Source organism: Nyctereutes procyonoides, unplaced genomic scaffold, assembly GCF_905146905.1.
Source record: "Nyctereutes procyonoides isolate TBG_1078 unplaced genomic scaffold, NYPRO_anot_genome, whole genome shotgun sequence".
NCBI lineage: Eukaryota > Metazoa > Chordata > Mammalia > Carnivora > Canidae > Nyctereutes > Nyctereutes procyonoides.
Genome location: NW_026575125.1, coordinates 90,412,983 through 90,426,091, shown reverse-complemented (window position 1 = coordinate 90,426,091; position 13,109 = coordinate 90,412,983). Strand labels below are relative to the sequence as shown.

At 45.8% G+C, this 13,109-nt stretch overlaps 1 protein-coding gene across 1 annotated transcript in view; it reads left to right on the top strand.

The window, feature by feature from the left end:
* The window catches only part of TMEM255A (transmembrane protein 255A), a 52,134-nt gene that overhangs the window by 11,440 nt on the left and 27,585 nt on the right, over positions 1-13,109 (top strand). Inside the window, exons 3-5 of the mRNA XM_055338291.1 lie at positions 4,814-4,876; positions 7,086-7,175; positions 12,506-12,574. Of these exons, the coding sequence (XP_055194266.1) occupies positions 4,814-4,876; positions 7,086-7,175; positions 12,506-12,574 (222 nt within the window). The remainder of the gene's footprint in view (positions 1-4,813; positions 4,877-7,085; positions 7,176-12,505; positions 12,575-13,109) is intronic.

The window sequence follows — 13,109 nt, the reverse complement described above, 5'->3', positions numbered from 1 at the left end:
TACCATAGACTTCTCTTACTCATGGTTCCTGGAAAATACTTACATCCTCCTTTGTGGCATCTGTTGGGCCATATTCTTTGGCTTTGTTTATGCAGGTCCACCATCCCTTATCTGAATCTTTGGATCAGATGTGTTTGTGAGTTTAGACTTTTTTTTCTATTTTGGAAAGATAATACAGTGCATATCTTATATTATCTAACATCCCAGTGGGGTCTTGAGAAAAACCCCATCATCAGCCCCTTATATTTCTCTAATAAACTGAATTTTTATACTAAGAGGATAAAGATTATAAAATAATCTCACATCAGTTCAAGGTTTTGCCACCAAGTTAGGTACAAAGAAAAAAAACAAAAACAGCTTTGTGTATTTCAGGATTATGGGAACGAATTGTGGACCAGTTTACCTAATTATAGCTCCTTGAGTCTCATTGGTCGTGGTATCATACCCCACCCCCAACCTCTGGCCTCCAAATCTCAGATCTAGCACAGCGCCTGCTGCAGACTAGATGTCCAACTAACATGTATTGAATGACGAATCCATCTGAACGTCAGCTGGGCGTCTGCAGCAGTGAATGGGAATCGGCAGAAGTTACAGAGCCCAGGCCAAAAAGAGCCCTTAAATCTGACTTGGATTTCTAACTATTTGACTTTTTCTTCAACGGATGGAGGGCAGCCAAAACAAAGTAAATTGGTTATTTATTCAGGTAATGGGGAATCAAGATGGAGGTCCAAAGGTCTGCACTTCCCATGATTCCATGCAGTTCTCGAGGGATGACCACAGAGCTTACCTTTCTGAGGCCTCAGGAGAGTAAACAGTTGATTAGAAGCAGCTGCCCACTTTCAGGAAATTCTGTTGATTTGTCCTTTTTTTTTTTTATTTTCGACCTCTCAGCTCTTCTTCAAATAGGACTTCTCACTCCATCCTTGCCAGGAACTTCTTTCCTGGAGAGGGAGGCGCAGTGATGAAGGTCATTATTCCATTAACACACCACAAATGCAGCAGAGTGGCTGAAAGAGCACCAGCTGTTGGTCAGGGGACCTGTGAACTAGTCCTGTCCCTGTCATTAACTTGCTTTAAGTGGGGATGACTCCATACAATTCTTGAGGCCACCACTTTCCTGTCTATCAAATGGAAAGGTATCAGCTCCATTAAACTCCATACTATTACTGTGACCAAAATGGAGGGCGCATGCTTTTTTTTTTTGTATATATATTTTTTACTGGAGTTTGACGTGCCAACATATAGCATAACACCCAGTGCTCATCTCGTCAAGTGCCCCCGTCAGTGCCCGTCACCCAGTCACCCCAACCCCCCGCCCACCTCCCCTTCCACTACCCCTTGTTCTTTTTTTTTTAAGTTTATTTATTTATTTATTAGAGACAGAGATACAGGCAGAGACACAGGCAGAGGGAGAAGCAGGCTCCTGCAGGGAGCCCGATGTGGGACTCGATCCCGGGACCCCGGGACCACGACCTGAGCCGAAGTCAGACGCTCAACCACTGAGCCACCCTGGTGCCCACCCCTTGTTCTTTAAATTAAAATGCTTTTCAAATGTACGATGGTTTCAGCAACACTAGTGAGTTCACCAACCTGTCATCCAGGTGAGTGAATTCTTTCAGCCATGACTCAAAAGATATTACTTGCCTGCCTGATGAACTCTACCTGCCTTTGACCCCATGTTAAAATGTCTCCTTCTATGTGAAATCTTAGAACTACCATTTATTTAGCATCCTACCTTATGCAAGTCACACCACATACTCTATTTAAATTTTTTTAAATCTGAGTGTAGTTGACACACAATGCTACATTAGCTTCAGGTGTACAACACAATGACTCAGCCTCTATACATTATGCTCTTCCCACCACAAGTGTAGCTACCATCCGTCACCATACAACACTATTACAGTACCATTGTCTGTATTCCCTATGCTGTGCATTTTATTCCCATGATTTATTCATTCCATTATTGGAAGACTCTATCCCCCACTCCCCTTCACCCATTTTGCTACCCGCTACTGCCCCCCTGACACAACCGTCAGTTCTCTGTGTTTATAGGTCTGATCCTTCTTTTTGTTTGTTTATTCATTTGTTTTGTTTTCCAGATTTTACATATGAGTGAGACCATACAGTATTTGTCTTTCTCAGCCTGAATTATCCGACCCAGCTTCATACCCTCTAGGTGCATCCACGCTGTCACAAATGGCAAGAGCTCATCCTTTTCTGACAGAGTAATATTCCATCGCATATATATACCACATCTTCCTTACTGTTGTCAGTCAGCGGACACCTAGATTGCCTCCATACCTGGGCTATTATAAATAATGCTGCAATAAACATAGGGATGCAGATATCTTTTTGAATTCATGTTTTCATTTTGGGGGCGGTAAATACGCAGTAGAAGTCACATTGCATACTTTATCTCATTTCATGCTCACGGCAGCCCTGTGTGGTAGTTACCGTTGTGATTCCCATTTTATAGGTGGGGAATCACAAGCACAGAGTGGTTGAGGGACTAGCCCAAGGTCACACAGTTTACAGGTAGTGGGACCAGAGATGTAATACAAAATGAATGATTCTCTTCTCCGATAGCACTGTGTTTCTTCCTTGCCTATGGTCCTTAACCCACAGTCTTGTCTCTCCTTCACTGAACTATAAACTCCTAGAGGGCAGGGGCCATATCTTATTATCTCACACAAGTACTTAGCGACTATTAGAAAGCCGAATGAATCAGCCTGGATTAGAATGGGATAGAAAGAAAGGGAGGGAACTGGGTGAAGTAACTGGCTAACCTGGGACTTCTAGTCCCGAGTGCCTTGTCTTTCCAGTCAATTCCATGAGGCTTCAGCCCACCTCTTCTGGCCATTACCATCAGGGAGTCATTTGAGACTGCTAGGAATAACCAAAGTCTTCGCTTCTGGTCTGAAGGCCAAGACTGCTTTGGGGGTTCAGGAGACATCAAGTGAATATCTGTGGAAACTGATACACTGCTCAGTCAAAGGACTTCTGTTTCATGTCAGAAGCTGTCTCCGACTTTCTCTCCATCTCCCCAAATGGTCCAGGGTACTAGGGTGCCATAAACACAGACTATAAGTAGAATTCTTCCTGAATAATAAAAGCTTTGGAATATATTGGAGGCAAAGCTAAGAGAAAACATGAAGGCCTCTTATGAACTCAAGCAAACAATGATAGGATTTTCCAGCTCAAATTAGGTTAGAGCTGCTCAAAAGTGAAATGTCTTCAAAAATAGTAATAACCCCCAGAACGGTAATATTTACTGAGTACTTACTGTGTGCCAGGCACTGTGCTAAGTCCTTTGGATGTACCATCCTGGTTTATGCTTGCAAAAGCCCTATGAGATAGCTGCTGCTAGATTCCCCATTTCCCAGATCAGGAAACTGAGGTTTAGAGAGGCCAATCAGTCTGTTCAAGAGCTCTTCCACAGACAGAGGTGGAAGTAAGCTGGGGTAAAAAGCCAGGCTAGTGAGAGAACCAGGTTTTAATCAGTACACTCTATGACAACACATTTCAATTACATTTAAAATACGATCAGACGGGAGATGGGCATAGTTTAACTGCTGAGTGAGGATGTTCTCAGTAGAGTCCTGGAGGGCAAGGGACATACCCTTCCTTGTGCACTTCAGCTTCTATTTTCCCAAGAGGAGTGGCTGGCCAAGTGGCCCTGCAGAATGAGTCCTTGCAAATTTGCATTCATTCCTTCCCTTCGTTTCCCTTTCCTTCTTGGGTTTCTGAGCCAACCACCCAGTGCCCCTCCACTGCCCTACCACATTCCTGCCAGGCCCTCGGGTCCATTAGATTTCCAAGTTCAGCTGGAAGGCTTGGGGGCCTCAGATGGAAATGGATGCCCCTGTTAGCCAAGGTAAGGCTGCAGATGGAAACCTGGCCCATTAGTGAGGCCAAAGAGACATGTAACTATATCAGCGAGCTTGTGTTAAGATTTATTGGTCCGGGTTCACCACTTTTTACTTCTTGCATTTTTACCCCCGCCAACAGCCGTTGGCTACTGATCGTGTTCAGACGAGCCTGGCCCACTCAGTCCACTAATGGCAGAAGTGAGAGGAAAATGGGACCTGCTACATCGAGCCATCATCCCAGCCACTTAGACAGGGAGATTGTTTTTTCAGGGTTTTACACGGCCATTTCTCTTCACCCTCTAATGAATGCTTTCTGTCCATAAATGAAGCAGAGATGGAAGAAGAGGTGAACAAGTGCTAACGTAAATTGCAGTGGGTCAGCCACAAATACAGGCTTTCAAAAAATAGGGTTTTTTTTTTGTAAGTCTAGGTTAAGGTGCTTGCTGATTTCTAAAGTACTTCCTGGGTTTGATTAGTGTGCTGGATGCATCAGAAATTGCTATTTCAAATTTTTACTTTGTAATCCACGTACCAGAGAGTAGATGGTCTCCTTTCAAAAAAAACCAAAAAAAGATAAAGATCAGAATATAATGCGTGCTTTTCACCGTTATATGCCTCTTACTGACTCACCAGTCATGCGCTAGGTAATGGATATTGACATTGAAATAGGCAGGCTCTGCAAAGCTCTGGTTGACCTTTACTTTTAGTTTTTGGGCATATGAGTTTCTTTTTAAGTCTGACTCATTTCTGCAAGGAAAAATTGACAAATGGTGGGAGAAATACTTTTATTGAACAGGTCATACCTGTGTAACAACTGCATGTGGCTTTAGCATCTGTATCCCCAGGTCTTTTTGCTTGTCCTGAATCGTATCCAGGAGCTGGAATGATTGCATAGTCAGGCTGATCACCTTCCCACATGCTATGTTTGCCATGTTTTGCAGCTCGGCTTTGGATCATTCCTTGGAATCATCGGATCAAACCTCGTTGAAAACAAACGGCAGATGGTAAGTTTGCATCACTATAGAATCACACTCTTCCTCTGACAGAGCTCAGTATTTATATGGATAAGTAACACACTTCTCAAGGTTTCCCAGATCAGAGCCATAAAAGAAACTGCTCCTTTGCCTTTTCTCCTCGGGCTCTAGGGAACTTGTTCTGAAGTGAACCTGTGGTATGGGACTTGTTCCCATCTTGCCTGATGCTCCCCCAGCACCCTAGTTAGTGTCCTTAAGTCAAAGGGATAGAATATTCTGGATCTTGCCCTTTGCTTTCCTCCTCCCTCTCTGAGGTTTTTGCAGAGGGTTCCTGCCTTTTAGGATATTACAATCTAAGAGACTTCGATGAAGAGAACAAATACACTTGGGGCCCGCGGAAGACAAAATAAAATGATGAGGCCAACCTAAAGCATTTCCATTACCCAGAGTTCAAAGCTAAGTGTGTTGTAAGTTTCGAAGGAAGAATGAGCGTATAACTCGAGGTAAAACTTAGAAAGTTCTGTGTCCTAATGGGGGTCCCACGAGGGCAAGCTGCTGGATTTCCTGGTACCTACAGAATTGCAAGCACATTGCAGCTTTAGAGGCTTGTAAATCAAGATGCCTGGTAAGTGGTCAGATGGTGGACTGATTAGGCTCCCCCAGTACAAGCCTCTGTGGCATCTAGACTTTGATAATGGGGCCTATTTAACAGCAAGTTTAATCAGATAACGTAATAGCTCCAGGGACAGAGAACTCTAACCATATGTTCTCCCCCAGCAATGTGGGGAATCACCCTCAGGGGAGCGCTCAGAGTTCTCTTCTTCCATTTCACCTGGACTCCCTGCCTCCCCTGCCAGTTGTGTTTGCACTTTGGGCTTACATTATTCAAAATAATGGGGGAGTTTTGATTGTAGAGCTGATCAAAGCATAGCTAATAATGCCAATTTCATGACATCGTTCATCCATTATTTACCAATTCTCTGTAGTGCTGTGAAGTGAGATTTATGGGGAGAGGCTTCTGAACAACTCCTGAAGGAGAGAAATATTTCCTCCTAGCCTGCTGAAGGAGAACCTTAGGGTGGCCTTGAATTGGATTTGATTTGGCCCTGGAGAGCAGCTTGATGCCATGCTCTTTACCCCAGACATCTCAAGGAACAAAAGGACTGATTCCGTCTAGTTCTGAGGGTTGACCCTGGGGCAGATGGTGGGCTTGCTTAGGCAGCACCTGCCCCTGCCCCTGCGAGCACCTTCCCCCACACTGGCTTGTAGCATCACCTTTGTAATGGAAGACAAATTATGAGGAAAATGTATTATTCAACATGATCAGAGTATAGGGCAGTCTGGTTCAAGCAAACATTTTTCTGACTTAAAAATTTTTGTATGTACTACACAGCGCTGATCAGTTCCAGAGGCTTCCATGGCCTTGTGAAATGTTTTTGATATTTAAATCTTAATAGATTGAATGTTCTTTCTGCAACCATGCAGAAGGCCACGTAGGGTTGTGTGGGACCTCTGAATCATCCCTGTCTTCATCACTGCCCACTGTGAGGGACTGAGAACAACACTGGACTGGGAGATGGTGGGCACCAGGCTCTTCTGTAGACTGGATGGTGACCCTGGGCACACCAATTTCCCCTCTTTGAGCCTCCACTCCCACAATAAATAAAGTAGGGGGTTGGGCTACATGATATCAAAGGTCCAACATCTTTCTGAGAATGGAGGAGCCACACAAGTCAAATTCCTTCACCGACAGTATGCTCGTTATCAGCAAGCCTCCCCTCGATTTGGTGCTCACAGACTCACTGAGTGAATTTCTTGGCTTGCCCTGAAAATGGAAAAAAAATGCCTTCAGTGGCCTCTTTCCTGCTTCCCCCAGCTCCCACTCATCCTGCATGATTTAAAAAAATTTTTTTAAAGATTTTTATTTATTTACTCATGAGACACACACACACAGAGGCAGAGACACAGGCAAAGGGAGAAGCCGGCTCCATGCAGGGAGCCCGACGTGGGACTCGATCCCGGGTCTCCAGGATCAGGCCCTGGGCTGAAGGCAGTGCTAAACCGCTGAGCCACCCAGGGCTGCTCTCATCCTGCATGATTGAAAAAAAGCACCCCATTGAGTGGCAGGCCAGAGTTGGGCTTTGGTGGGCATTCTCTTGGGGATCATCTAGTCTCCGGGAACAGCAAGAGTGGAAGGCTAACACTTTTGTTCTGTCCCCCTCACCCCTCACCCCTGCAGCTGGTGGCCTCTATCGTCTTTATCAGCTTTGGTGTGATTGCAGCCTTTTGTTGTGCCATAGTCGACGGGGTCTTTGCTGCCAGACACATTGTGAGTACTTTCAGCCCTGGATTAAAGAGAATGTGCAACACAGCAAGGTTTCATTGAGTGTGTGCCAGGATGTGTGCTAAGCGCTGCAATGGGGACAGAAGAGGGAGAAAACAGGATCCCTGTCTCAAGCTGCTGATAGTCAAGACAAGGATACCGCTAGACACACAGTCATCTAGAGATGCCTGCGGGTGTAAACTCTTAAAAGTGTCAAAGTGCTTTATCTTGGACTCCAGTGGCCAGGGCAGGCTTCCCGGTGGTGGCGAGCACTGAGCCTTTGACATCTGAGTGAGATTTGGAAAGGCAGAGGCAAGGGCACTGGGGCCAGGGGAACGGAAGTGACGTTGAGAGCGAGGAGGTAGGGAGGAGCAGGAAAGTGGATGAGTTCTGGGAGCCTTGGGAGTTTCAACAGCAACAAGAACAGACCATGAGGACGGAATCACCTTTTCTCAGATTCCTGAACTTTTCTGTCCCTATAGCAGGAGTTGGCGTTTAGTGATGTCATTGGGATCCAGAGAAAACCCTAGTGCTAGAAACTTCCACTCAGAGCCCAGTCCTGGAGTTTAGGTGCCAAATCTGCAAAGCTGCACCTTGAGAAAGGCCATTTTACTCCTGAAACCCAAACTTGTGCTCTGCTCTGAGAAAGCCTAGGATTCCGGGCATTCCCACGTGGCTCTCTACGGGAGCCCTCGCCCTTCTTTTACTTATTTATTTATTTTATTTTTTATTATTTTTTAATTTTTTAATTTATTTATGATAGAGAGGGGGGGGGCAGGCTCCATGCACCGGGAGCCCGATGTGGGATTCGATCCCGGGTCTCCAGGATCGCGCCCTGGGCCAAAGGCAGGAGCTAAACCGCTGCGCCACCCAGGGATACCCCCCTCGCCCTTCTTTTAGCACTTTTCCATTTCATACTATTCCAGACAATTCTGCTAGGGCTGACTTCTCCATTAGGTACAATAGGCACAGTGCCTATGACCCATAGGACTTTCAGGGTTTCATAAAAACAGTATCATTTCCTTTCAGATGAGTAGAAAAGTGATGAGCTTTTAGGTCAAGGAAAAGTTTTTGCCTATAAATATATTTTTCTTTAGACCAATGCAGTCATTGAATATAATTAAGATAAAGAAAATATAATTTTCATTTTTTTTAATTCAGAGAGAGACCCACAAAAGCAAAAGTGCCTAGGTCCCAGGGAGGTCATAACATAGCCCTAATCTGGCCCACAAATCAAAATCCAAAGTGAGTCACTGCAACTTACTGGGCCCCTACAATAAACACAAGTACTCCTTTTATTCGTACTGAATCAGCAAGGAAAATGAAAACATCTCATGAGCTAACTGGAAATGTTTTGTTTTCCAAAACAGTTGATTTGGAGCAAAATTGTATCATCAGAATTTTCTGCAGATCAATGACATTGGCTAATAGTGCAAGTCATCCTGAGGGAATGGCATGAGTATGATTGGATCTGCAGAAGGAGGATCTGTATCATCATTATTTCAATTCCAGCTACCTCTTGGACCCCCCTCTCGGGCATAAGAGTCAGTCCCTCATTTGCCATGAGAAGAACTCATGTGGTCAGTGCTGCCCCACCAGAAGTCTCTGACTTTGTGTCTCAGGAGATCATTTCTGGGCAGGGGGCAGAGTCAGGGGAGGGAGAGAGAGGCTCTTTGCCCAATTTTCTTTTCAGGGCCAAGAATTTAAATGTAGGCCCTGATGTCAGAGCCATCCCTTCTGATTTTAGCCGAGGCCAGCCATCTCCTTCATCTTTTTCTTCTTAAAAAGGCCAATGACACATCGGGAATTTGTGACATCCATAAGCCTACCACCCTAGCATAGCAAATCTGAGCATTTCTGCATATTACTCTCCGAGTACACACCTATTTGTGTAGTGTGGTTACAGCCAATCATAGCATGCGTGCTATTTTGTATTCAACAGGAGCCATCTTAATAACAATAATGCCTTGTTTTTATGTAGCGCATTTAGCTTTTCAGTGTGCCTTCCCATCTATTATCTCTTTCGAGGTCCCCAGCAATCCTGTGAGATATGTAGGGCAGGCATTATAATCCCCATTTGACAAGGAGTATTCACTCTGAGGCAGTCTCCATGGTAACAGAGGCCTAGTGGCCAAGAAGCCTGCAGTAGATTTTGATGGCATCATGAGCTAAAATGGCTTCCTCCTTTGCCCTCCTCCTCCCACTCCTAATGTGTATTTTTTAAAAAACAGCTTCATTGACATGTAGTTCACATCCCATAACATTTTTGCCCACTTAAAGTGAACAATTCAGCGGGTTTTGGTATCTTCACTGTTACATGCAAACCATCACCACATCAATTTTAGATTTTCATCATCCCCCAAAAGAAACCCCATATTCTGGACTCTCACCTCCCTATATCCCATTCCCCTCAGCCCTAAGCAACCGCTAGGCTACTTTTCTTTCTCTACAGATTTCCCTGTATTAATTAACATTTCACATTAACTGAATCATATAACATTATAGTCTTCTGCGACTTGACTTCTTTTCTCAGGGCTCATCCATGCTGTAACATGTAACAGCACTTAATTTCTTTTTATGGCCTGAATATTCCATCATATGGATAGACCAGATTTTGGTTGTCCATTCACCGGGTGATGGACGTTTGGCTTGTTTTCAACTTGTGGCTTTTATTAATAATGCTGCTGTGAACATTCATGTATCATGTGGCTGCATGTTTTCATTTTCCTGGGGTGTATACCTAGAAGTGGAATTGCTGGGTCATAGGGTAACTACGTTTACGCTTTTCTTTAATGTTTACCCTTTTTGAGGACCTACCAGACTTTTCCAAAATAGGCGCACCATTTTGCATTCCCACCAGAAGTGTATGTATAAGAGTTCCAATTTCAGTGCATCCTCTCCAATTCTTATTATTTTACTTTTTAATTCTAGCCATCCGAGTGAGAATGAAGTGGTACCTCATTGTGGTTTTGATTCGCATTTCCTTGATACTCCTCATGTCTTTGAACACTGGCCTCAGCCAGAGGCAATGGGGAAAAATCCAGTTATATTTACTGGGAGTGTCCTGTAATGATCACCTACCTGTCTCTGCCTCCAGACCTTTGTACTTCCTACAGTTAGTGGCCTGCAGTAGAGCATTTGATTCAGGGACTTAGAGTCACGCTGGATGAATCTTTAAGAAAAACCTTTCTGCTTACCCTGTGCCTATCCAATGACATCTGCCAGTCCTCACTAACACCCAGAGTGTTTTGAGGAAGAAGGCTTTATTAAGGTATGGCCATCTCTGTTGGCCTGTCTAATGAAAGGCATTTTGGGGCCCTAGCACCACTTTGGTGAGCTAAAGCCAGCCTTTTCTCTTTCTCTTGTTCTTTTTTATAAATTATATATATGTATATGTATATATATATATATATATATATTTTTTTTTTAAAAGTTTTTCTTTTACGTAATCTCCATATCCAACGTGGGGGCTTGAACTCACAACCCTGAGATCAAGAGTCTCACGCTCTACCTGCTGAGCCAGCCAGGTGCCCCTAAAGCCAGCCTTTTCTGTTGTTGGAGCTCTTCTGAACCATCTTGCCCTGACCTTTTGCCTGGGGGCATGTGAGCTTCCTCTCAAGATCTACCCTTCTTACACATCCCTCCAAATGTGTCTCATTCCTTCTCTCTCTTGTCTCTTCTTCCCTTCCCTTGCCCTTCCCCTGACGTGGCCACCAGCCAGCTGGGAAAGTCACTTTACCTTCCTGTGTCACCGTTGCCTCCTCCTCAGCTGGATGGCACAATGCCCTGCCTCCCAGGCTTAGTCTGCGGCCTGTATGAGATAATGGGTGGCAACTGCCCTAAAGGGGCTGGGCACAGAGTACATGCTTGCCATAAAGCAGTTTTCATTTCCAACTCTTTGCTCCAGAGTTGGTCTCCCTTCCAGATTAAAAAGGTTGCCGAACCGGAGCTGAGTGACTTTTTCCCACCTCCCAACTGCCAGGGCTTAGGGCTTGTTCCTCCTCGGGGGTCTCAATGCAGAATAGCAGCCAGAGGCAGCACACGGGCAGCCCCCACGTGTGAACATGTCTGTCTTCGTTTGGGCTGTTGGAGGCTGATTGCTTTTTGCAGAAGCGGGAGCTTGGGAGGGATGCGAGCAGCACATCAAGCCTCCCCTTCCACAGGACAGTGAGGGCCTCTGCTAGTCCCCAAACACGGAAAATAAACCCTGCTGTGAACAAACACGAGAACCTTCATTCCTTTCCTGCCAGACTCCAGCCTCGGCCAACAGGGCAATGTACTTTCAGAGCATCGTACAGACAGGAGGTTCATGTAGGAGCAGCTGATGGAAAGTCCTCGGTCCTTGACGGGGCTGCAGGCTGGGAGGCTGGAGGCACTCAGGTGCCAGGAACGGGAGATGTTAAATCATGTGTGGGGAACGGCAGCCACTGGGATTATTGCAAATGGTGAGAAAAGTGGAGGCAGGAGGAAGGGGGCTTTGGCCGCAGACTGCTTGTCCCATCCTCACCTGCTTTTGGCCAAAGTCCCTTACCACTCAAGGGATGTTTGGCATCACCCCAAAAGGGAACAACATCCCCTGACTGCAAGTGTCTGGGCAGCCCTGGATTGTGTCTGTTCTACCCTAAACCCCATGCCTGAGAGCTCCCTCACCAGGAAGCTGCCAAGCCAGGAGGGTAAGTCAACTGTCCTTGAACTCCATGTTAGTTTTCTGTGTTTTAGCAGTATTTTTGGAGTTCATGGTCCTTATCTAATCTGTGTAAGCTGAGTGAAATATAGTTCAGCTGAGTTAAAATCTACAACAGGCTCAGTCGCTGTTCATCCCCCTGGGGCTGGCTTCCTGAGCTCTTTCTTCTGGAAAAGTTGTGGCAGTGACAGAAGGGAGCACATGTCAGCCAGCCCGAGTCCTGTCCTCAGGTGATAACGAGACCTCGTTGTTGGATCTGGGCTCCCTCCTTCTGGGACTATGTTGCAAGAGTTCTGCATCTTGTTCCCTGGGGCCTCTTGGGAGGAAGATGAAGACTAGAAATGAAAGCAGAGAGGAAATGTCAAGAAGCCCATTTCTCAAACAATTTCCTAATTTCTCATTAACCAAGTGGCCCAGTAGAAAGCAGCTGTGAGGACATTTGTATCTAATCCTCAGATTCTCAGGCTCCATAGATGGGCAGTTTTCAGAAATTAACCCAACCCACTGCCTGCTCATGTTTGCGTGTGCACACGTGCACATGTGTGTGCGTGTGTGCATGTGTGTGTTTTCAAATCTTTTATTACCCATCAGAGTACTTGCTGCTTTGTTTTCCAAAACCCAAACTCCTTTGGTTTGCTGTTTCCCTTTCCAGGATCTGAAACCTCTCTATGCTAACCGGTGCCACTACGTCCCCAAGACATCCCAGAAGGAAGCTGAGGAGGTGAGCTGGGTGAGGCTGTGTGCCTTACCTTTTGGGAAAGTCTTCTGTTCTGCCTGAAACCCCCTTTCTTTTATTCCTTTTCATGGGCCTAAGGCTTGCTGCTAGGTGTCTGGAGTTGATTTGTTCAGTGGGTCAGAGCACAAGTGCTAATGAGGCCATGGTCATAGGTTGGCGCCTCATGAGACCTAATCAGATTTACTTTGCTCTGTGGCCACAGGCTGCCCCTCTGACCCCAGCAGGCAGCCTCACAGTGTGTGGTTTCGATCCCAAGGGGGACAGATGAGCACAGAGGTCACAGGGCAGGCCCCTCCTCCAGCCCTGCAGATGATGGTTTCGTTGCCTGGACTCGGTGCCCAGCTGGAAGAAAAGCAGGAACCCCAGCAAAGCACTGGGCTTGGACTAGGGAGGCAGAGTCTGGGTCTCCCCCCTACCTCGGTCCACAAGAGGAGTTAGGAAGCCACATGAGGGTAATTGAGAAACCTGGTCCACTTTAAGGCTCTGGGGAGGCCTGGACTGTCGGCCTGGCCCCTCTCAT